The sequence below is a fragment of the Nicotiana sylvestris genome, chromosome 1 (assembly GCF_000393655.2).
Source record: "Nicotiana sylvestris chromosome 1, ASM39365v2, whole genome shotgun sequence".
Classification (NCBI taxonomy): domain Eukaryota; kingdom Viridiplantae; phylum Streptophyta; class Magnoliopsida; order Solanales; family Solanaceae; genus Nicotiana; species Nicotiana sylvestris.
In genome coordinates this window covers 51,173,450-51,196,247 of record NC_091057.1, presented here as the reverse complement: position 1 = coordinate 51,196,247, position 22,798 = coordinate 51,173,450, and the positions used below count along the sequence as shown (strand labels likewise).

At 40.5% G+C, this 22,798-nt stretch overlaps 1 protein-coding gene across 1 annotated transcript; it reads left to right on the top strand.

Annotated features, from left to right (window-relative positions):
- Nucleotides 1-10,748: 10,748 nt before the first annotated feature.
- LOC138870059 (uncharacterized) lies at nucleotides 10,749-22,366 on the top strand. The gene is made up of 10 exons (XM_070147594.1): nucleotides 10,749-10,883; nucleotides 11,027-11,633; nucleotides 11,781-12,086; nucleotides 12,189-12,573; nucleotides 13,291-13,348; nucleotides 13,712-13,881; nucleotides 14,268-14,428; nucleotides 14,804-15,121; nucleotides 20,145-20,247; nucleotides 22,138-22,366. The coding sequence occupies exons 1-10, from the start codon at nucleotides 10,749-10,751 to the stop codon at nucleotides 22,364-22,366; spliced, it is 2,472 nt and encodes an 823-aa protein (XP_070003695.1).
- The last annotated feature ends 432 nt before the right edge of the window (nucleotides 22,367-22,798 follow it).

Below are 22,798 nucleotides of genomic sequence, written 5' to 3'. Positions count from 1 at the left end.
CAGCCTTCTGCTACACTGTTAGTGGTTTTAAGGCTTGGTCTCTTAGCTCAATATGCCAATGCTAAGGTAAACCAGCTTCTGAAGAACCTCCCCACCCTCATCAAGCAGGCATTGACCCTTATCCAGTCCTCAGTGACGGCACTCCAATAGCAACAAATATCTTATGGGGATCGCTTGACGCAGCTTGAGGTGCGGCTTGAGAAGATAGAGTGGAGTGAGGTTAGTGACTTGCCAAAGCTCCGAGAGGATGTTGCCAATATGAAGACTGAACTCCACAAAATGCAAACTCCGGAATTCGATCTATCATCCTTCCTGCCGAAGGAAGGTGAGTAGGGATCAGACACAACAGTACCTGGATTGGATCTTGATTTCTCTACACTTATGAGAGATACTACACTTCATATTGTTGGGGCTTCCCAGCCTCCAGCTCCCCCTGCACGTATTGACATTCCTTCTGAAGAGGATTCCGGACACTCTGCAGAGTCCGAAGGTGTGGAGGCAGACGAGAGAGCGACTGAGGAGGATTCATGGTCTGAGGAGGATGAAGGCCCTTAGGAGAAGGGTAAGCATATTGCTATCCCTACAGTTGAGGATGAAGAACAAGAAGCCATTCAGAAGGCAATAGAGCATTCGTTAGCAGACATGGTCGCCCCAGCAGATCCATCCACCACTCAGCCATCAGCGGGTGAGGCTAGCAGCTCACAGGCCCCAGCTCCAGTATTGGGCTAGCCAGAGATCCCTCCTCTATCAGTGGAGGTCACTCCTCCGGCCGAGATCTCATCGGTCCCAGCTTCAGCATCAAAGGGTGACCTCACTATCATTTAGCCGGCTTCCGACTCCCATAGCGTGTAGTGCACCTCAGGGAGCCCCTAAACTCTATTTTACATTCTTACGCATTGGGTACAATGCATGCTTTTTAGTTGGGGGTGGGATAGACTTGTATAAATTTTTGTGAATCCAATTGTTGTACATGTTTATGTTTTTGTGCTATATAAGCAAATTTCTATATATATTTGAGTTTTGTGATTCTGTATATATTTGTGTTTTGTGGTTTTAGTACATAAGTTATCTTTGTATATAAAAAACAAAAACAAGTAGATAGTTGTATATTCATCTTTACTAATTAGCAATGAATCCCCCTTGGTTTTTCTTCGTCGGGTTCTTTTCCAAGGGTGTAATAGTAGAACCAGGGCAGTAGAATGAAAAATTTTGACCGGTTTGGTGTAATTGTCTAGTTTCAAGCATGCGTTCCTGTATATAGCCTATACCCTTCCATTAATATAAAAAAAAAGAGATCAACTGTGTGAACTTGAGGCTAGCTCTTTGACTCTATACCTACCTAGAGTTATACTTGTAAATATGATGAAAGCTTTGAGTTGCCAAGTGTGGACTCGAGGGCTACAAACCATGTTGAGCCAAACAGTTTGTGTGACATGTGTGTGAGTCTTTGTGTAAATAATTCTTGTGTTTACTTCTGCCATCTAGAACTTGCCCGGTTGGTTTTTCGATGCTTATAATAATTACATTTGGTTGGAGAAATGACCTTAGGCCGTCTTTGTGATTTTGGAAAACCAGTTAGCCTTTCAAGCCACCCATTGTACTGATAGTATCACTAGTCACCCCATTTGAGCCTTTAACCTTTTCTTTGGCTACCTCATTACAAATCTTTCCCTTTTTGTAAAATAATTCCCTCTTTTGAACTCATCCCTCCTTGAACATTGATAATGAAGCTAAACGCCTAAGTTTGGGGTGTGGTGTCAAGCCGAAAATTGTCAAGGTTGTGCAGTGACTGTAGGAAAGTATACCTCAAGGTGTGAAACTACTCGAGCTCCAAAATCAAAATAAAAAAATATAATAAAACAAATTTTGCAAGAGAAAAAAAAAAGATAAAAGAAGAAGAGTTGTATGTATATATACATATGGAGTCTTGAAGAGAATTAGAGAAGTAGTTAAGGTAGCTCAATGTTGGGAAGTAGAAGCTAATGAGGGCTATGTGGTTTGAAAAGAAGCAAAAAGCAACAAGAAAGAAAAATGTGAGTATTGTTCAAGGAGGGTGTAGTCACTTGTACCAAAATGCTTATCCAACCCTTCCTTAAACCTACATTGCAAGCTTAAAAAGTCCTTATGTGATCTCCAACCGAACGTTCTTAGAATAAAGCGATGAATTAAAATAAGGGCAAGCCTATGGTATGGTATGTTGTAACACTTGAAACTCTTTTTGAGAGTGAGTGTATTTGCAAATTCGTCCCTTTTTGTTTTCATTGTAAATATTGTGAGTTTGGGACTTTCTTTCTAGTGAGGGCAATTAAAATAAGGGCAAGCCTATGGTATGGTATGTTGTAACACTTGAAACTCTTTTTGAGAGTGAGTGTATTTGCAAAATCGTCCCTTTTTGTTTTCATTGTAAATATTGTGAGTTTGGGATTTCTTTCTAGTGAGGGCACATGAATGTGAGGTTGGACAGAAGCTGAGTTTTTGAGTGAAATGCAAGTGCACTCAGCTGAGGGTAACATTTTGTCAAATTGGTAGAGGCTCAAAGTTTCACAAGTTGATTAGTTTCTTTATAAATATTGATGGTTCAGGAAGGGTAAACAAACGAAAGTGCATGCTTGTAGTACTGACAATAACCCCGTCCACGGTCACTATTGTTCCATATCGTTTAGATGGACTCTATAATAGGATAGTGTCGTTTTAGTTGCTTGAGGACAAGCAAAAGTTTAAGTTGGGGATGTTGATGTGCTGGAGAATTTCGGTACATTTAATACAAATCGCTTAGATTTTAGCTTGTTTTAAATGTAATAATCTTTTATACTTATGTAATTTTAGTGTTTTTGCAGTGTATAAGGTGTAAGGACCTAAGAGCATGAAAATGAAATCAAAAAGCCACAAAAGGACAAGAAAAGAGTAAAATGCAATCGTGAATGTTGAAATGTGGACCGCATAATGCTCAAAGGAATCACAAACCCCAACAGTTTGTTGGCCAAAGTCCAGTGCAAGAAATGCGGTCCAGTATACGATCGCATAACAGGTTTGCGGGCCGCATAATGGACCGCAAACTCATTGTGAGAACTACTGATAGTGGAAAATGCGATGGGAAATGCGATCACATATCTACAATGCGAATCGCAGAACTGGAATGCGATAAAGGCCTGGAAACTAGGGTTTGAAGATGCGATGGTCATGAAGAGAATGCGGACCGCATGTCTGTTATGCGACAAATATGCAGATCGCATGTCTGTTATGCGACAGATATGCGGTCGCATAATTGACCTGGAAGGGTATTTTTGTCCGATTTTGGTCCCGAGTTTTGACCCACTATAAATAGATTTATTGTGGTTTTGTGGGGGCATCTTGTCTAGTTTTGGAGCTACAATACAGGTCTTTAATATTCCTCTCTTTTGGAAGCTTTTGAAGGAAGAATCTTGCACTTTGTAAGCTTTATGGCATTATATATTCTCATCCTTTTGTATTTTAGTATGTGTAGCTAACTATAAATACTAAGGTTGTGGACCTTAAATGGGTGTTATGTTAATGGGTGTTTAACATTGAATATATGTATAATGGTTGGTTAATATATATTTATGTCTCATTCTTCATTTATTGTTGGTGGTTGCAAACATTAACAAGTGCCATTAAATTCTTTCTTTACTTGGGAAAGTGAGTTAGAATTTGGTAGAAATAAATATCAAAGACTCAAGGCTTTAAACCTTGTTTAATAGAATCGCTTAGGAATAAGTGGGTTTTATTTGGCATATATTGATTGTTCTTACTTGCAACTCTTTTTTATCTGGAAAAATCATAAAGAGGAAATACTACCCAACTATTGGAAAATATTGGGTAGTTATTTAGAAATCATTTGCATATCTAAAGAACATACCATTAGAAATATATCATATTAACACCGATAACATTACACTTTATTGAAAGGTACACAACCTTGGTTTCCTTAATCAAACTATTTACATTCTCAACGTCACAATTAGTTATTTCTTCAAATCACAATTATATCATACTCTTGTTACAATTAACCGAATAGAATTACGACTTAAGTCAAGTAACACACTACTCGAGTAACCTTTTCACGCCTATTCCGTGTGGGATTCAACCCAACCTTGTTGGGTTATTATATTTGACATTGATCGCCTTACACTATTTAATTAAAGTGTAATTTGAGTGTATCATAAGTCAGCTCATTTCATTCCTGTGGCAGTTTCCCATTCTTCTGAGAGGTTATCCGAGATCTATATCTGGGAGATTGTTCATCTTCATGGTGTGCTCGTGTCTATCATTTCGGATCGAGGTACGCAGTTTACCTCATATTTTTGGAGGGCAGTTCAGCGTGAGTTGGGAACATGGGTCGAGTTGAGCACAATATTTCATCCTTAGACGGAAGAGCAGTCCGAGCATACTATTTAGATTTTGGAGGATATGCCTCGAGCTTGTGTTATGGACTTTAGAGGCTCGTGGGATCAGTTCTTGCCTTTAGTGGAGTTTGCCTACAACAACAGCTATCAGTCGAGCATCCAAATGGCTCCTCATGAGGCTTTATATGGTAGGCGGTGTCGATCGCCGGTTGGGTGGTTTGAGCTGGGAGAGGCTCGGTTGTTGGGCACGGATCTAGTACAGGATGTCTTAGACAAGGTTAAGATAATTCAGGATAGGCTTCATACAGCTCATTCCAGGGAAAAGAGGTATGCCGACCGTAAGGTTTGTGATGTGGCATTCATGGTCGGCGAGCGGTGTTGCTTCGGGTGTCGCCTATGAAGGGCGTGATGAGATTTGGAAAGAAGGGCAAGCTAACCCTAGATTCATTGGTCCTTTTAAGATTCTTGATCGAGTGGGAGAGGTGGCTATCAAACTTGCGTTGCCGCTAAGTTTATCAGACGTGCATCCAGTGTTTCATGTGTCCATGCTTCAGAAGTATCACGGTGACCCATCCCACGTGTTAGACTTCAGCACCGTCCAGTTGGACAAGGATCCTATGAGGAGGAGCCAGTAGCTATTTAAGACCGGCAGGTTCGTCAGTTGAGATTGAAGAGTTTCCCTTCTGTACGTGTTCAGTGGAGGGGTCAGCTTGTCGAGGCAGCTACCTGGGAGTCCGAGTCTGATATGCGGAGCCGATATCCCCATCTTTTCTCCTACTTAAGTAATTCTCTTATGTCCGTTCGAGGACGAACGGTTGTTTTATAGGTAGAGAATGTGATGACCCAAAAAGTCATCGCTCGTTTTGAAAGTAAATACTGTGTTCCGAGGTCTTAAAACCCTCTTTTTGACTTACCTCGATTTGCGTGCACAGTCCGGGCATGTTTATGTGAAAGCTAAGTAAAATAAGGAAATTGACTTTTAAAATTATTTAAAGTTGACTTTGGTCAACATTCTTGGTAAACGAACACGGACCCGTGATCCGATAGTCTCATAGGGTCTGTAGTAAAATATGGGATTTGGACGTATGCTCAAAATCGAATTCCGAGGTCCCAAGCCCGAGAAATAAATTTTTGAAAGAAATTTTTAACTGAAATTATAAGAGTTTTTGGAAAAGAAAAGATATTTGAAATTGAGGGTATCGGGCCCATATTTTTGTTCTGGAGCCCAGTACATGTCTTATATAATAATTAAGTTGAATCTGTGAAGTTTGGTAAGAATCGGAGTTCGTTAGTATAAATCGGACTTTTATTTGAGAAAATAGAAATTTTGATGTTCTTGAGTGATTTCATGAATTTGAGGTTTAATTCATAGTTGTTGATGTTATTTTGATGATTTAATCGCATGAGAAAGTTCGTATGATATTTTTAGACTTGCATACATGTTTGGTTTGGAGCCTCGAGGGCTCGGGTGAGTTTTCGATAGGCCACGGAGTGTTTTGAACTTAGGAGAAGCAGCTGATGTGTTGCAGGTCTGCAGGTTTCGCAATTGCAAAGCCTAGCTCGCAAATGCGAGGTCGCATTTGCGACTAACCATCGCACTTGCGATGACTGGGCAGGGGGTGACCTTCGCATTTGCCAAGCTCTATGTCGCAAAAGCGACTCCAACAGTGATCGCAATTGAGAACAATGGTTCGCATTTGCGAAGTTAAAAGGGCAGGCCTACCTTCGCATTTGCGAAGCCTGGGCCGCAAGACATCGCAAATGCGATATCTGCGCCTGTGTAAAATCAAACATAGACGAAATTTTCTTCATTTTTCAAACTTCCTCCAACCCTAAGCTCTCTTGGGCGATTTTCCAAAGAAAGGTTCTTCTCCAAATCATAGGTAATCAACTTCTAACTTATTTTCTTCAATATATAACATCTTTTCACATGATTTCAATTCAAAATCAAGGGTTTTCATAGGGAAATTGGGTGTTTTGGGTAGAACTTAGGATTTTTGATTTTTGGGGATTTGGACCTTGATTTGAGGTTTGATTTCAAAATAAATTATATATTTGAGTTCGTGGGTGAATGGGTAATCGGGTTTTGGTTTGAACCTCGGGTTTTGACCATATGGGTCCGGGGTCGATTTTTGACTTTTTGGGGAAATCATTAGAAAATTTATTTTCATGCATTGGAATAGATTTATTTAGCATTTATTGATATGGTTAAGTAAATTGTGGCTAGATACAAGCGAATTGTGGTGGAATCGAGGGGTAAAGTGGTAGTTGAGGCTTGATTGTGTTCGTGGCATTAAGGTAAGTATGTGGTCTAACCTTAGCTTGAGGGAATAGGGGTCTTGGTCTTATTTGATATGTGTTAATTGTTGAGTACGACGTATAGGTGTGGTGACGAGTATCTATACGTCGGTGTCAAGCATGCCCGTAAGTCTTATACTATGAATAATGTGACTCCGCTTTATATTGTCCATGCTTAATATGATGACTTCTAATTTTGAACAAGGCTAATGGGAGTATTCTTGGTAATTGAACGTTGTAGAGCATTGGCTCAAGTTGAGAATTGAATTGTGAAGTAATTGAGGAAAAGAGAAGAGGTTTATAATATTGTCTCCCTTGCTGGGATGTTATTGCTTTTGATATTATTTCCCTTACCGGGATGTTATTCCTCATGATATTGTTTCCCTTGCCAGGATATTGTTGTTATACTATTGTTCCCTTGTCGGGATTCTATTGTGATTTTATTGATTCCCTTGCCCGAATTGCTTTGTGATTGTTGCTTAGGTAAGGATGAGTGTAAAGCAAGAAGGGTGATGCCGTGCATGATATTTGTTAGTGAGTGTTAATGCACGAAGGGTGATGCCGTGCCGATATTGTAAATGTAAAAGAACGAAGGGTGATGTCGTGCCATGATATGAATGATAATGCACGAAGGATAATGTCGTGCCATGTTTTTGTGAGGTAAAAGCACGAAGGGTGATGCCGTACCGAATATATTGATTCTTATGGTGAGAACGAGAGTAAAAGCACGAAGGGTGATGTCGTGCACTTGTCATTGATTTCCTTATTCTTGCTAATGGTTGAATTTTGGTATTCCGTATGCTTCTTTACTGAATTCCTGTTTGTACATGATATTCCCCGAGCATGTTTCTCATTCCCATCTTTAACTGCTAGTTTTTGTCGTTACTGGAGCTTTGGACCACAGTGAGGTTGCTGCCTTCAGTCCATCAGGAGACCCGAGGTAGTCCTGAAGGCGTCCGCAGGCCTTGGCGTCCCCTTCCTATCTAGTTTTTCTGTTGTTCTTAACTATTTTTGAGATAGACATGTATCTATTTTGTTCGGACCCTATTTGTAGTATTCTTAGATAGCCTGTGAGATTGTGACACCAGTTCTGGGTGGCTTATGTTTATGGATTCGTATCGATATTATTTTAAATTGTTATATTTCATTCTTCCTCTTTATTATTTCCGCTGTTTATAAAATGTTAACTCACGATTGGTAAGGGATTAAAAATAAAAAGGGTAAAATCATTGGAATAATTGGCTTGCCTAGCTTTCACTAGTAGGCGCCATCACGACCCCCGAGGATGAAAAACCCGGGTCGTGATAAAGGTTCTTAAGAAGTCTCTCAACATAATGTTCTTGTGACAACATTACTCCATCTTCACTCCTTATAACTTTAACTCCCAATATTGTTGTAACACTCCTCAAATTTAAAAAAAAAAATTCAAGACACCCTAGATATAGAATTTAATTTTTATAATCTTAAATTATACTTCTATTACATATTTAAATTCTTGTGATTGATTTTGAATTACTTTTCTATTTATAAATAATTGTACATACAATTAAGGAAAATATTAATAATTTTTTTATATTATTAATCATTAAAAGTGAGTATCACAAAAAAAAGGGGAAACAAACTAAGCTTTTAAGAATTTGGGCTTAAAGCCCATATATCACTCCTCTGCCTCACGACCAAAACAAACCAAAGGCATAAAGCCTTGATGAAAGTCAAAACAAACACAAAAGCTTAAGAAACAATTTTACAGAGGAAAGCACGCACACACGGAAGTAAGAAACAGAAGCAGCGAATAAGTCACGCAGTCAACGGAAAACCTAGGGTTCTTTACAAATCACTTATTCTTGAACTCAGGTATATAAAATTCCCCATTGTCAATTATTCTAAAGTAGTAATAGGTAAGAATTGAATAGTTAATTCCCTTCTTCCTCTATATCATCAATAAATTTCATAATTAGGTGTAGTACTTTAAAATTGATTAAAATACATTGGTTGTTGTAGAATCGATTGTTTGACAGGTATAAATTGGACTGGGGTCTACCTATTGGCTCAAGAAGTTTTGAGGTGAGTTGATATAACCCTTTACTAAAGTGGTTTAACTCACAAAAGTACGCATACAAGGTGTTTGATGAATTGCTTAAAAGAGTTTATCTTTATGTAATTAGAGCGAGTGAGTACCCATTAATTTAGAATTGTTTTAGCAAAAGTTTAGATGATCTATTATGCTATATGTGCTTAAATTTTCAGATTTTTGTGTTGTTCTTATATGCTATTTTCATGTTGAAAATTATGAAGAAGAAGGAATCTTTGGAAATATTTTTATATGTTTATTTCATTCTTATGTCATGCTTTACATTTAAGGACACCAATATGAGCATGTACCTAATGTTCTATAAATAAAAAATTTAGACTTGAAAAGTCACAAGAAGAAGTTTTAGAAAGAAAAGATTTTTGGGGAGTATCCTTTATTCTGAGAAGGGGTCATCGTCCACGCCGAGGGTCCTGACCAAGGAGTTGACTTCCTGAAACTACTTGTGCCAAAGTAGGGAGCATACGAGCCGAGGGTCTCGTTGCTGAGAATTTACTTAGCCATGATAAGGTATGATACATGAGCGCTGAGAACCATGAAGCGAGTGGCACCTCGTGGATTGGGCCTATTCGATCAGGTTGGGATCGAACCTGTGCCGATCACATGGTGACTGAGATAGAATTAAGTCGGGATAGTTGGAACTCCCAAAGTATAAAGTGAAGTATTTTTTTTAAGAAAGAAAAAAAAGAATTTCTTTTAGAATATTCATGAATTGCTATTATGCAATTATTTTAGAATTATTCTTATAAGCTTTATGTTTTACATGCATTTAGAACCTTTGCTCGTAATGTATATGTTATTAAAGTTTCTCCCCTGTTGTTGAGACTCACTGAGTACAGTGGATGGTACTGATGTTCTCTTTTGGGAACCTACGTTGGTCTGCGGTACAACGTAGGAACCGGATTTGCAGGCGAGCAGGCTACGAGTTAGGACTTCCTTCCCTTCCAGTGATATTGGTGAGCTCCGCTTTTGTTCGTGGAGTATTCTTAGAGTCATTTTCATTTAGCTATTTCTTTGTTTATTTAGAGAACTGGCCAGGAAATCTCATGTCCTGAGCAGTGCGTCAGTTTATCAGTAGAGGCTTCATAGACATAGTCATTGGGTTGAGATTCAGATGTTATTTTATAATAACTTAGCAGTAATTCAGTAGTTACTACGAATAAAGCTTTGAAGTTCATTTATTTAAATATTTGAATTAATCAAAGTATTTATTTAGAGTATTGCTTTGTTGCATATAAAGTTTGGAGTTATAATAGGGTTTATAAGCAGAGATTGTTCGCTCGGTCATGTTTAGTGATCGAGTGTCGGTCTCGGCTTGTTCAAAAAATGGGTCGTGACAAACTTGGTATTAGAGCCTCAGGTTTATGGAGTCCTAGGGGTCTATGAAGTCGTGTTAGTAGAGTCTTGTTTATGTGTATGAAGCGCGCCATACTTATAAACATGAGGCTACAATCATTTAGGAAAAGTCTCTTTTTTCATACTTTAGATCGTGCAATAGAGTCTACCTCTAAGAAATTATCTAATTTATTCATTTCTCCAAAACTCGCAGAAATGGCTCGTACTCGCAACTCTGACACCGACACTCAGGATGCTTCTCAAGAAACCATCGCTATTATTGTGGCTCAAGGTAGAACTAAGAAGGCTTCGACTCAGAAAAGGAGGGGAAAATCCGCAAAGGGAGTCCAAGTACCCCGGGTTGAACAAGAAGAAGGGGTGGAGCATGATGATCCAGTACCTCAGGATCTAGTACTGCCCCCAATAGCAGCCCCAGCTCAGGCAACTATATCTCCCGAGGTGGGTCGGAGATGTTTAAAGCCTTTATGGCCAACCAGAACGAGAGAAGAGATGAGATTCCACCTCAATTAAATAGACAAAGCAATTTTGAGTACTCAAGAGTGAATGAATTTTTGAAGTTGAGTCCTCCAGTGTTCCATGGTTCTATAGTTGATGAAGATCCGATGTTGTGGCTGGAGGGTGTCAAGAAAGCCCTCTGAGTGATGAAAGCATTTGATGATGAAGTTGTAGAGCTAGCTGCTTACCAGCTTAGAGATGTGGCCGGCGCTTGGTTTGAGATGTGGGAAAAGGAAAGAGATGAAGATGATGGTCCACCTACTTGGGAAGAATTTGAAGAGGCCTTCATGGCTAACTTTATCCCAGAAGAGGATAGGGAAGCTAAGGCTACAGAGTTCGAACAGCTCAAGCAAGGGAATAAAAGTGTGCAAGAGTACTATATGGAATTCATAATGCTACTAAGCATGCTCCTCACATGGTTAAGACTGAAAAAGCAAAGATTCACAGGTTTGTGGGCAGTTTAGCTTACCACATTAAGGATACAACATCAGCTGCAGCAGTAGATATGGAAGACTTCTCCTCTGTTGTGGGATTTGCCAAGCACTTAGAGAAAGACAGACAACTAAGGAGAGAAGAAAAAGAGCTTAACAAGAAAGCCCGTACAACGGGCAGGTTTAATGGTACATCCAGCGGAGGTGGAAGGGATTCCTCTAATAAGGAGTCATTAGCACCAGCTCAGTTCAGTCATCAGTCAGGTGGTGGGTCTTCCTTCAGACGTACTCAGAGTAATGGAAATCAGTCTCGCCGGAATCAAAATTTTAGGGCATCATCCTCACATAGCCAGAATCATGCTGAGCAACATTCACACCAGCAAAGTCTTTGTGGAACATGTAAGCGGCAACATTCAGGTCAGTGCAAGCTCGGGTTTCATGGTTGCTACCGTTGTGGAGACATTGGTCATATAAAGGCCAACTTCCCAAAGTTGCGACATAATCTCAGTGGTGGACCAACTCGTCCTTCTAGTTCCTCAGCTACTGCAGTTGCACCACCTCAGGCTCGTGGTTCTCATAATCAGATCGGGCATGGAGCAGGTAGAGGTGCAGACTAAGTTACTCAGGGAGGGGGACAACCCCGTTTGTTTGCTACACTTGATCGTCAGAGTGCAGAGGCATCTGCAAAAGTTATTACAGGTATACTTTTAGTCTGCTCACATAATGCTTATGCCATAATGGATCCAGGTTCAACATTTTCATATGTGACTTCATACTTTGCAATTAACCTCGGACTAGAACCTGAACAACTTAGTGAGCCATTCCTAGTATCTACTCTAGTTGGCGAGTCAGTAAAAGTCACCAGAGTCTATAGAGGTTGTATAGTTTCAGTCCAAGGTTGCAACACCAAAGCCGATCTCATAGAGTTAGAAATGGTGGATTTTGATGTGATCATGGGTATGGATTGGTTGTCTTCCTGCTATGCCATGTTAGATTGTCATGCTAAGATATTCAGGTTCCAATTTCCAAATGAAGAAGTCTTAGAGTGGAAGGGTAGTTAGGCATCGCTTGTAGGTAAGTTTATTTCTTACCTTAAGGCACAACGAATGATCGGTAAGGGGTGTCTCGCCTATTTGGCTCACATTATTAATCTAGAATCAGGACCACCAGCTCTTCAGTCAGTGCCAATTGTTAGAGAATTTCCAGAAGTTTTCCCAGATGACCTTCCCGGACTTCCTCCCGAAAGAATCATAGACTTCGGCATTGATCTCATGCCAGGCACTCAGCCCATATCTATACCTCCTTATAGGATGGCTCCAGCAGAACTTAATGAGTTGAGAGAACAGTTGAAAGACCTTCTTGACAAGGGTTTCATCAGACCGAGTGTTTCACCGTGGGGTGCCCCGGTCTTGTTTGTAAAGAAGAAAGATGGGTCTCTCAGAATGTGTGTCGACTATCGGCAGTTGAATAAAGTTACCATTAAAAACAAGGACCCACTGCCAAGAATTGATGATTTATTTGATCAACTTCAGGGTACAAAGTACTTTTCAAAAATAGACTTGAGGTCGGGGTACCATCAATTGAGAATCAGAAAAGAGGATATATCTAAAACAGTCTTTAGAACTCGCTACGGGCACTATGAATTTCTAGTGATGTCCTTCGGGTTGACAAATGCTCCAGCTGCATTCATGGACCTCATGAATAGAGTTTTCAAGCCATTCCTGGATACCTTTATTATTGTGTTTATAGATGATATTTTGGTGTACTCTAAGAGCAAGGAAGATCATGCAGAACACCTCAGAATAGCCTTGTAGACCTTGAAGGAGAATGAACTTTATGCCAAGTTTTCAAAATGTGAGTTCTGGTTGCAGTCAGTGGCATTCTTAGGCCATGTGGTATCTAGTGAAGGAATAAAAGTAGACCCTCAGAAGACAGAAGCAGTCAAGAACTGGCCTAGGCCGACAACGCCAACTGAAATCAGGAGTTTCTTGGGGTTAGCTGGCTACTATAGAAGGTTTGTGGAGGGGTTTTCCTCACTTACAGCTCCATTAACTAAGTTGACTCAGAAAGTAGTTAAGTTCCAATGGTTAGACGCTTGTGAGCAGAGTTTTCAAGAGTTAAAGAAGAGATTGACCACTGCACCTGTGTTAACCTTGCCGATAGGTTCGGGTGGGTTCACAGTGTATTGTGATGCCTCTAGAGTGGGCCTTGGTTGTGTTCTTATGCAAAATGGAAAAGTTATTGCTTATGCTTCCAGGCAGTTAAAGAATCATGAAAAGAACTACCCCACACACGACTTGGAGCTTGCAGCAATGGTGTTTGCATTAAAAATATGGCGACACTACCTTTATGGTGAGCATTCGGAAGTGTTTACAGATCACAAAAGCCTCTAGTACATTTTCAAGCAAAAAGAACTAAATTTGAGGCAGAGAAGGTGGCTTGAGCTATTGAAAGATTATGACATCAATATCCTCTATCACCCGGGCAAAGCTAATGTGGTAGCAGATGCACTTAGTAGGAAGTCAATGGGTGTCTTGGCCCATCTTGCAGTACAAAGGGGATCTTTGGGTCGAGAAATTCAAAAACTAGCAAATGATAGAATTAGATTGGATGAGACCGAAGAAGGAGATATAACTACTTATGCCTTAGCGCAATCCTCCCTTGTTGCGCATGTTAAGGCTAAGCAAGACGAAGATCCGTACTTAGTGAAATTAAAAGGAGTCAGAAGCAAAGAAATCACTGCTTTCACTTTAGGAAGTGACGGAGTTTTGAAGTTGAATGATCGGTTATGTGTGCCTGATGTAGATGGTCTTAGGAAGGCCATAATGGAGGAAGCTCACAGTTCGAGGTACTCTATCCACCCAGGTGCTACCAAAATGTATCTAGATTTGAAAGAGTTGTATTGGTGGAAAGGCATGAAGAATAAGTAGCAGATCACGTGGCTAAATGTTTAAATTGCCAGCAAGTCAAAGTCGAGCACCAGAGGCCTGGTGGCCTGGCTCAAGACATAGAGATACCACAATGGAAGTGGGAGATGATTAATATGGATTTCATAGTAGGTCTACCTCGCACATACCGTAAACATGATTCAATTTGGGTTATTGTCGATTGACTGACAAAGTTCGCGCATTTTCTACCAGTAAAGACGACAGACTCCGCAGAGCAGTATGCGCAATTGTACATCAAATAAATAGTCTGACTGCATGGTACTCCAGTTTCAATCATATCTGACAGAGGCCCTCAGTTCACAGCGCATTTTTGGCAGGCATTTCAGAAAAGATTAGGTACCATGGTCAATTTAAGCACCACTTTTCATCCACAGACTGATGGCCAGGCAGAAAGGACCATTCAGACTCTCAAAGATATGTTGCGTGCGTGTGTTATAGATTTTGGAGGTAATTGGGATGATCACTTGCCACTTATAGAATTTGCTTACAATAACAGCTATCAGGCCAGCATTGGTATGGCTCCCTATGAGGCGTTGTATGGGCGGAGATGTAGGTCTCCAGTGGGTTGGTTTGAACCAGCAGAGGTGTCGTTGATTGGTCCAGAGTTTGTTTGTGAGGCCTTGGAAAAAGTTCAACTAATTAGAGAAAGACTTAAAGCGACTCAGAGTCGTCAAAAATCTTATTCTGACAAGAGGCATCGTGATTTAGAGTTCATGGTTGGTGATAAGGTGTTTTTGAAAGTTTCACCGATGAAAGGAGTTATGAGGTTTGTTAAGAAAGGGAAACTTAGCCCTAGATTTATTGGACCTTATGAAATTCTAGAAAAGAAAGGAAATGTGACTTATAAGCTAGCGCTACCCATTGAGTTGTCCTCTGTTCATCCTGTCTTTCATGTGTTTATGCTTAGAAAGTACATTCATGATGAGTCGCATATAAAACCTGCTGATACTATAGAAATTAAAGAAGGCTTGACTTATGAAGACGTACCTATAGAAATTCTCGATAGGCAAGTGAGAAAGTTGAGAACAAAAGATTTAGCATTGGTAAAAGTTTTGTGGAGTAATCATGATTCAAAAGAGGCTACATGGGAGGTCGAGAAAGATATGAGAAAGAAATATCCATATTTATTTGAGGAAAAAGGTATGTGAACTTAAGTTCGGTTTTACATTTATATTCCATTTATTAAATACAAGTTAGCAAGTATTTATGTCCTTCCTAGATTATATTTAGTTGTCTTAGTGAATTAGTTTATGTTAGAGTATATTTAATTCATTAAAGTGATTTACTTTTGCTAAAGTGTTGTGCTTTAGATTCTTGTTAGTTATTGTGGTACCTCTTTGCCGGAGTATGAGTAATTAATTTTTGAGCTGTGTATGGTGCCTATGAATAGCCTGTTATAGTATATTTGGTTGTTGTCGGTGTAGTTGAGGTATTTGTGACAGGTATATTTTTGGATAGTCCAATTTACAAAGGAAACTCTGCCGAAAATTTTGAAAAATTTAGGGAGTTGCCAAAGTTTTGAGCCCCTTGGAAAGGTGAGTAGTGCTAAGAATACTTAAGAGGTTCAAGGACTTACGGAATAATTGTTAGCTTAAGAAAAAGGCCCTAGTAACATTCGAGGATGAATGTTTTTAAGGAGGGAAGATTGTAACACTCCTCAAATTTAAAAAAAAATTCAAGACACCCTAGATATAGAATTTAATTTTTATAATCTTAAATTATACTTCTATTACATATTTAAATTCTTGTGATTGATTTTGAATTACTTTTCTATTTATAAATAATTGGACATACAATTAAGGAAAATATTAATAATTTTTTTATATTATTAATCATTAAAAGTGAGTATCACAAAAAAAAAAAGGGAAACAAACTAAGCTTTTAAGAATTTGGGCTTAAAGCCCATATATCCTCTGCCTCACGACCAAAACAAACCAAAGGCATAAAGCCTTGATGAAAGTCAAAACAAACACAAAAGCTTAAGAAACAATTTTACAGAGGAAAGCACGCACACACGGAAGTAAGAAACAGAAGCAGCGAATAAGTCACGCAGTCAACGGAAAACCTAGGATTCTTTACAAATCACTTATTCTTGAACTCAGGTAGATAAAATTCCCCATTGTCAATTATTCTAAAGTAGTAATAGGTAAGAATTGAATAGTTAATTCTCTTCTTCCTCTATATCATCAATAAATTTCATAATTAGGTGTAGTACTTTAAAATTGATTAAAATGCACTGGTTGTTATAGAATCGATTGTTTGACGGGTAAAAATTGGACTGGGGTCTACCTATTGGCTCAAGGAGTTTTGAGGTGAGTTGATATAACCATTTACTAAAGTGGTTTAACTCACAAAAGCACGCATACAAGGTGTTTGATGAATTACTTAAAAGAGTTTATCTTTATGTAATTAGAGCGAGTGAGTACCCATTAATTTAGAATTGTTCTAGAAAAAGTTTAGATGATCTATTATGCTATATGTGCTTAAATTTTCATATTTTTGTGTTGTTCTTATATGCTATTTTCATGTTGAAAATTATGAAGAAGAAAGAATCTTTGGAAATATTTTTATATATTTATTTCATTCTTATGTCATGCTTTACATTTAAGGACATCAATATGAGCATGTACCTAATGTTCTATGAAGAAAATATTTAGACTTGAAAAGTCACAAGAAGAAGTTTTAGAAAGAAAAGATTTTTGGGGAGTATCCTTTATTCTGAGAAGGGGTCATCGTCCACGCCGAGGGTCCTGACCAAGGAGTTGACTTCCTGAAACTACTTGTTCCAAAGTAGGGAGCATACGAGCCGAGGGTCTCATTGCTTAGAATTTACTTAGCCATGCTAAGGTATGATACATGAGCGCTGAGAACCATGAAGCGAGTGGCACCTCGTGGATTGGCCCTATTCGATCAGGTTGGGATCAAACCCGTGTCGATCACACGGTGACTGAGACAGAATTAAGTCAGGATAGTTGGAACTCCCAAAGTATAAAGTGAAGTATTTTTTTTTTAAGAAATAAAAAAAAGAATTTCTTTTAGAATATTCATGAATTGCTATTATGCAATTATTTTGGAATTATTCTTATAAGCTTTATGTTTTACATGCATTTAGAACCTTTGCTCGTAATGTATATGTTTTTAAAGTTTCTCCCCCTGTTGTTGAGACTCACTGAGTATAGTGGATGGTACTGACGTTCTCTTTTGGGAACCTACGTTGGTCTGCGGTACAACGTAGGAACTGGATTTGCAGGCGAGCAGGCTACGGGTTAGATCCAATAAGCATGCAATCAGCAGTTTTAGAACCTATTTTTCTCTTTTTAGGTTCAGGCAAAAGAACTTTAGCAAGGCACCCCCACACTTTTAAATATTTTAAGTTAAGTTTATAACCCCTCCACAATTCATACGGAGTTTTACCAGTTCTTCTATGTGGTATTCTATTTTGTAAGTGACATGCAGATAAAATAGCTTCACCCCACAAATTGTCAGGTGCGTTATAACTAACTAACATAGAGTTCATCATCTCTTTCAATGTTCTATTTTTTCTTTCAGCAACTCCATTTGATTTAGGTGAATAAGGCAAAGTTGCTTCATGAATAATTCCATTATTTTCACAAAATTCATTCAAAGATAAATATTCTCCACCTCTATCAGATCTAGTTCTCTTGATTTTTTCTACTAAGTTGATTTTCAACCTCAGTTTTATAAGAAATAAAAGCATTAAAAGCATCATCTTTATTTCTAAGAAAATACATCTTAGTATATCTAGAAAAATCATCAATAAAAGTCACATAATATCTTTTACCACCTCTAGTCATAGTCTGCTTTAAATCGCCTAAATCAGTGTGAATCAAAGATAATAATTCAGTTTCTCTATTTATAGAAAAATAATTCTTTCTAGTACTTTTAGCTGTTAGACAAGCTCGTTAAGCCGTGGGGCACCTTAGGAGTTGTGTTAACAAACTCTGCCTTAGCTGACTAGAGAAGAGTTAGTGTGAATGTAAAACTCCTCTAGTTTGTATTTGTATAATAGTAGTCGTGATATACTTAACTACTTAGAGATAGAGATAGCAGTATGTCATATTAGCTTGTAGGACTCTTACTTAACATGTATATAATAACCTGCACGATACCTTAATGAGGAAGTGAAGAAATACTTGAAACCTCAATCAGTGTGCTTATTATTTTCTTCATGGTATCAAGAGCATAGGTACAAGTGATTAAAGTACGATCTTGAAGCCTCCCCCTTTTATAATCAGCCATGGCCGCATCTTCCAGCTCGAGCCTAGCCCTTTCACCCTCCTCACTTCATCAACTCATTACCATTTGTTCTATTAAATTAAAACCCTCAAATTACCTTGTTTGGATGACCCAAATCCTTCAACTCATGCAAACCTTGAAAGTTACTGTCGTTATTAAGGAAGAAGCCCCACTCGAGTCTATAGAAAATGAGAAGGGAGAACATGTTCCCAACCCTAAGTTCATAGATTGGGAAGAACGTGATGTTCTAGTTAGGAGTTGGCTCTCCAGAACAATGACAGAATAGTCCATGTTCCTCATTATAGGGTGTTCCACCACAAAAAAAATATGGTCTTGTCTTGAGGATACCTACCTACAAGCAAATAAAGACAAGGAATTTCAGTTGAAGCAACAACTTCAAACTGTGACTCTAGGAACTAAATCCATAGATGAATACATCAAGGAGTTTAAAGGGATTTGTGATAGTCTTACGGCTATACATAAGCCATTGGATGAAGATAGCAAGGTAATTAACTTTACTAGAAGTCTTGGAAGCAAATACAAGACCCTTCGCACTGGATGTTAGGAAAACCACCATACCCAACCTTCAACCAATTTGTAAATGCCCTTAGAGGATTTGAAATGAGGGAAGATACAGATGAACAAGTGCAACAATCTAATCTTGAGTCAAAAGTGGCTTTTGTGGCCCAAAAGTCGCAAGGCCGAGGTCGAGGAAATTTTTATAGAGGAAGGGGAAATCAAAGAGGAGGAGGAAATAAAGGTGTACGCGGCGAAATCAGAAGACTTGATTTCTCGCTATCAAGACATTTCGGAAGCATGCCTCGGTACCCCGATGGCGGGAGGCCGTGATCGAGTAATAGGCTTGGGGCTCATCGAATCCCAACTCGAAGGAAATGAAGAATGAAGCCAGGACAGAGGGGGAAGCCCCCTAGGCACACAGCTACGTCTGACAGGCCCGGCCTATCCGGAGCCTATGCTGAGGCATCATATCTAGCCATCCCATCGCCGTGCTTTGTAATTAATCTCCACTTACTTGTAGTCGAGTCTCCCCTCCTATATAAAGGGGACTCGCCCTACCTTGTAAAGGGCGGATGTTGCTCCATTCTCTCCACAAGTGCAATAATATCTCTCTCTCTCTTCTTCTTCTAAGTTGTTCGCTCTCACTGGCCCGAGGCCGCTTTAGCATTTATCATTCTCTTATTTTTTCTTCACTACTTTGCTCAATATTGGTAACATAGATCCTTGCTCGATCATATCCATGCTTGTTATCTCATTCCCGACTGCCCCCGATAGTTCGAGATCGATACTAATGCTGACCCCGAGGTCCCATCGACCATCTATTCACCCGGGCAATAGCCCCCCTTCGGTTTGGTTACTGCCTCTTTTTAACTCGAGCTCCATCATTAAACTTAACATTCTTAGCATCAACTGCTCTAAAAACTAGCTCAGGAATAGATCACGTATTTTTAGTATCACATTTACAAATTTAATTATTGTTACCATTTTCACAGTAAACAGTTTGGTGCCCACCATAAGGCTAAAAATAATAGTGATTATTTTCTTGCTGGTTTCGTCACACAAATGAACTTTATCTTTCGCACTTTTTCTTGCCCAAGATCTTTTGATTTCAGGATAATGCCCAACTCGGTAAGCAAAGAGAATGACTACCCTGAAAGTCATAACAAAGACAGTATGGCTGCTCTAGAAGTTGGCGTGACATCGCCAGGACCCCGATAACGCATTTGGATCAATTCAAGCGAACGCGGACTTGCAAGGCGCGCAACAGGTCAACAAAGCCTCGCGCACCAATGGTAGCACACAGCATGTTGACCAACAGGAAGCTCAAAAAACTGCAGCCCGGGTAGAATAGGAAGTTACTCTTCATGTTATTTTTGAAATGTTGCAGGCACGATAGTTGGCTATCGCACGGCTGCAAAGTCGCCCGAAGACTCCCAACGCAGTAGCGCCGAGAACATCTCCTTACGTCGAGCTAGTACCCGAAAAATCAAGTAACGACGGATCGGTAATCGACCCCGCCGCAGTGAGGATGCTTGGGAATCTCTTTGAAAGGATCGAATCAGGTTTGTGGAAGCTCTTATAGCAACTGTCTCCCGAGGAAACGGTCCCAGAACTCGCTTCACAGAAATCCAAAACGCCAAAACTCCCTAGGTGTGACAGGACCTCGGATCCCTACGGGCGCACCGCCACTTGCGCGTGCTCATTCAGAGGCAGAGACCTCCAAGATGATGAGTTTGAGCCCGTCTCACTGAGGAAGTTCGAAGAAACTCTCTCGAAAGAAACCATGACGCGGCGCCACTGCCTGGCACCTGACCTCACAGACTCGCTTACCATACCAGCGTGGTCCTCTGCGGAAGCATGCGCTGATGCCATCAAAGCAATATCGAGAGGTCCCCATACACCTGAGGCCGAATGAAGAAGAAATGAAATGTCATAGGAAGCCACACCACATTCCCTGATAGGACGAATGAGATCGCTCCCGGTTTCGGATGATTAGGCAACACAGGCCTTCACCCGAAACCTAAATGAAGCATGCCCAACGACTCTAGGACATTTCAAGTGAAGCCTAATCAGATACCCAGCCAAGGTCTAGTTGGATGCCCACACTCAGCACCAGCCCCGAATCGGTGTCGTGGACAACTGTCCGGGAACCTTCTCGGGTCCGGTATATCCAAGCAGACTCCCGACAAAGAAGCTGATGCCAGACAGATGGAGGTATCATCCATGCGCCGCAAATGGAAGGAACGACTCGGGATGCAACCTACCTCACAACAATAGGGAAATAGCCCGAGGACAGCACCCTCGAGGAACCTCCAATGGAACTAGATTCATCAAGGCATAGCTGGTAGGGAAACCCCGCCTAGCCGAGTACGATTTTAGCATTGTTATACCAAACATCGTGATCACCATAAATGAAACCAGGAACGCCAGGCGACTCAGACCTATTAGACCAAGACCCCTTCAAAAGAACCATGGCCTGGCATAAGAACCACGGGGCGTCGGGGTCACCGGCTCAAAGGAACGACAACCATACTATTCGATAGAGATCGCAACCAAGTATCATCGAGCGGTCAGGCTCGAGTCTAGCTCTAAAGAAGGAAAGAGATTGGTAAAAATGAAGCTAACAAGCCACGGCGTATTGCCACAACGGCACCCTTCAAAGATCCATAAAGTGTAGAGTAAAAGTGCTCATCGCCGGGAAAAGACGGGTCCTAGGAATATACCCAAAGGACACCCTTGCATCCAAGGAAAGAGACGCCGAGATTTCACCTCGGCCTCGTATTAACGCATTGGTAACCCCTTCCTTCATTTGACCTATTTCAAATAAAACATGTTTTCATGAATACAAGTGGTTCGATCAATTATACCAACGATATCAAGCCAAAGCCAATAAGGCAGTTCGGACCAACGAACCAAATCACTCCCACACCTCAAATCATTGATGGATTCCAGATGCCGATCGCCACAACGATTAGGAAGGCCGCCTCTATACAACCCGCCTGATATCGGGCTAGAACACCGAGCCCGCAAAACACGGACGTTTTATTCAGATGACAACGAGCACACCGCCTAGGGGCGACTTCGACCCCACTTCACCAAAGGGATGAAACTCCCCGATAGAGGTGAGACTAAAGCATTCGACAAGGAGCTACACGCGACGAGAGGAAATCCCTCACCACATGAACCATCGCCGGCATCAATGCCTCCGCCCTCGAAGGGATCAAAGGGTAAGCAAAACCACATCTTCGGCCAAGCCTGGTTGAACATAGCAGAAGGCTGCATCAGGGCTCACACCTCGAAACGTCGCCTACGCATCCCGTAGCAAGGAAGAACTACTCCACTCCTTTGTTGTGTCTTTTCTTTTACTAACCTATATGCAGGCAATCAGCCGAGGCATTCAGAAGTTCTGAACTCCACTCGGAGATCCTGCAGATGCCTCGGATCTCCGAGTGGGCTTCCAACCTAAAGAAGGTCCTGCCAGCAAGATTATTAGCAGAGCAGCGTACTCCCCAGAAAGGGATCCAACGAGATCGCAGTCCTTTCTTCTACAGTCAGACGACGTGCGATGACCTTCTCTTAGGGACATCGTCCTCCGGGAAAGGCCAATAAATGGCGGGCTAAGTTTCAAAACGGAATCATGTAAATGGATCAGATGATTGGAGGAGGAGCGCCTATGCGGGCCGAGCTCACAACAATGGGACAAGATGTATTTGAGGAATATATTTACGCCAAGCAATAAAGAATGCCTTTTCGGCATTTCATACTTCGAAAAAGGTTGTTTCGGCATATTCACGGCTAAGGCCTCTCCGCCAAATACGTCCCGATATACTCGGAGACTTAAATAATTCAGCGCCTACAAGACCCCAGGGTCGGAACTCCAGGCTCACCAAGCCCCTATAAGGCAACTTCGGGCTCATCAATCCCCTAGAAGGTAACTCCGAGCTCGCGAGAAGCGGTCTTCAAGCTTAAACAAACTCGATGACTCAGACATTGTCGTTGATTGCCATACGACAGGAAAATCCGAAACTGTAAGACCCCTAG

Bases quoted from the DNA above. Each gene is read 5' to 3' on its own strand.
- LOC138870059 (XM_070147594.1), top strand. From the start codon at position 10,749: ATGAAAGCATTTGATGATGAAGTTGTAGAGCTAGCTGCTTACCAGCTT. The intron at 10,884-11,026 runs GCCTTCATGGCT...CACATGGTTAAG, and splicing joins CTTGGGAAGAATTTGAAGAG to ACTGAAAAAGCAAAGATTCA. The intron at 12,087-12,188 runs GTAGTTAGGCAT...TTATTAATCTAG, and splicing joins AGAAGTCTTAGAGTGGAAGG to AATCAGGACCACCAGCTCTT.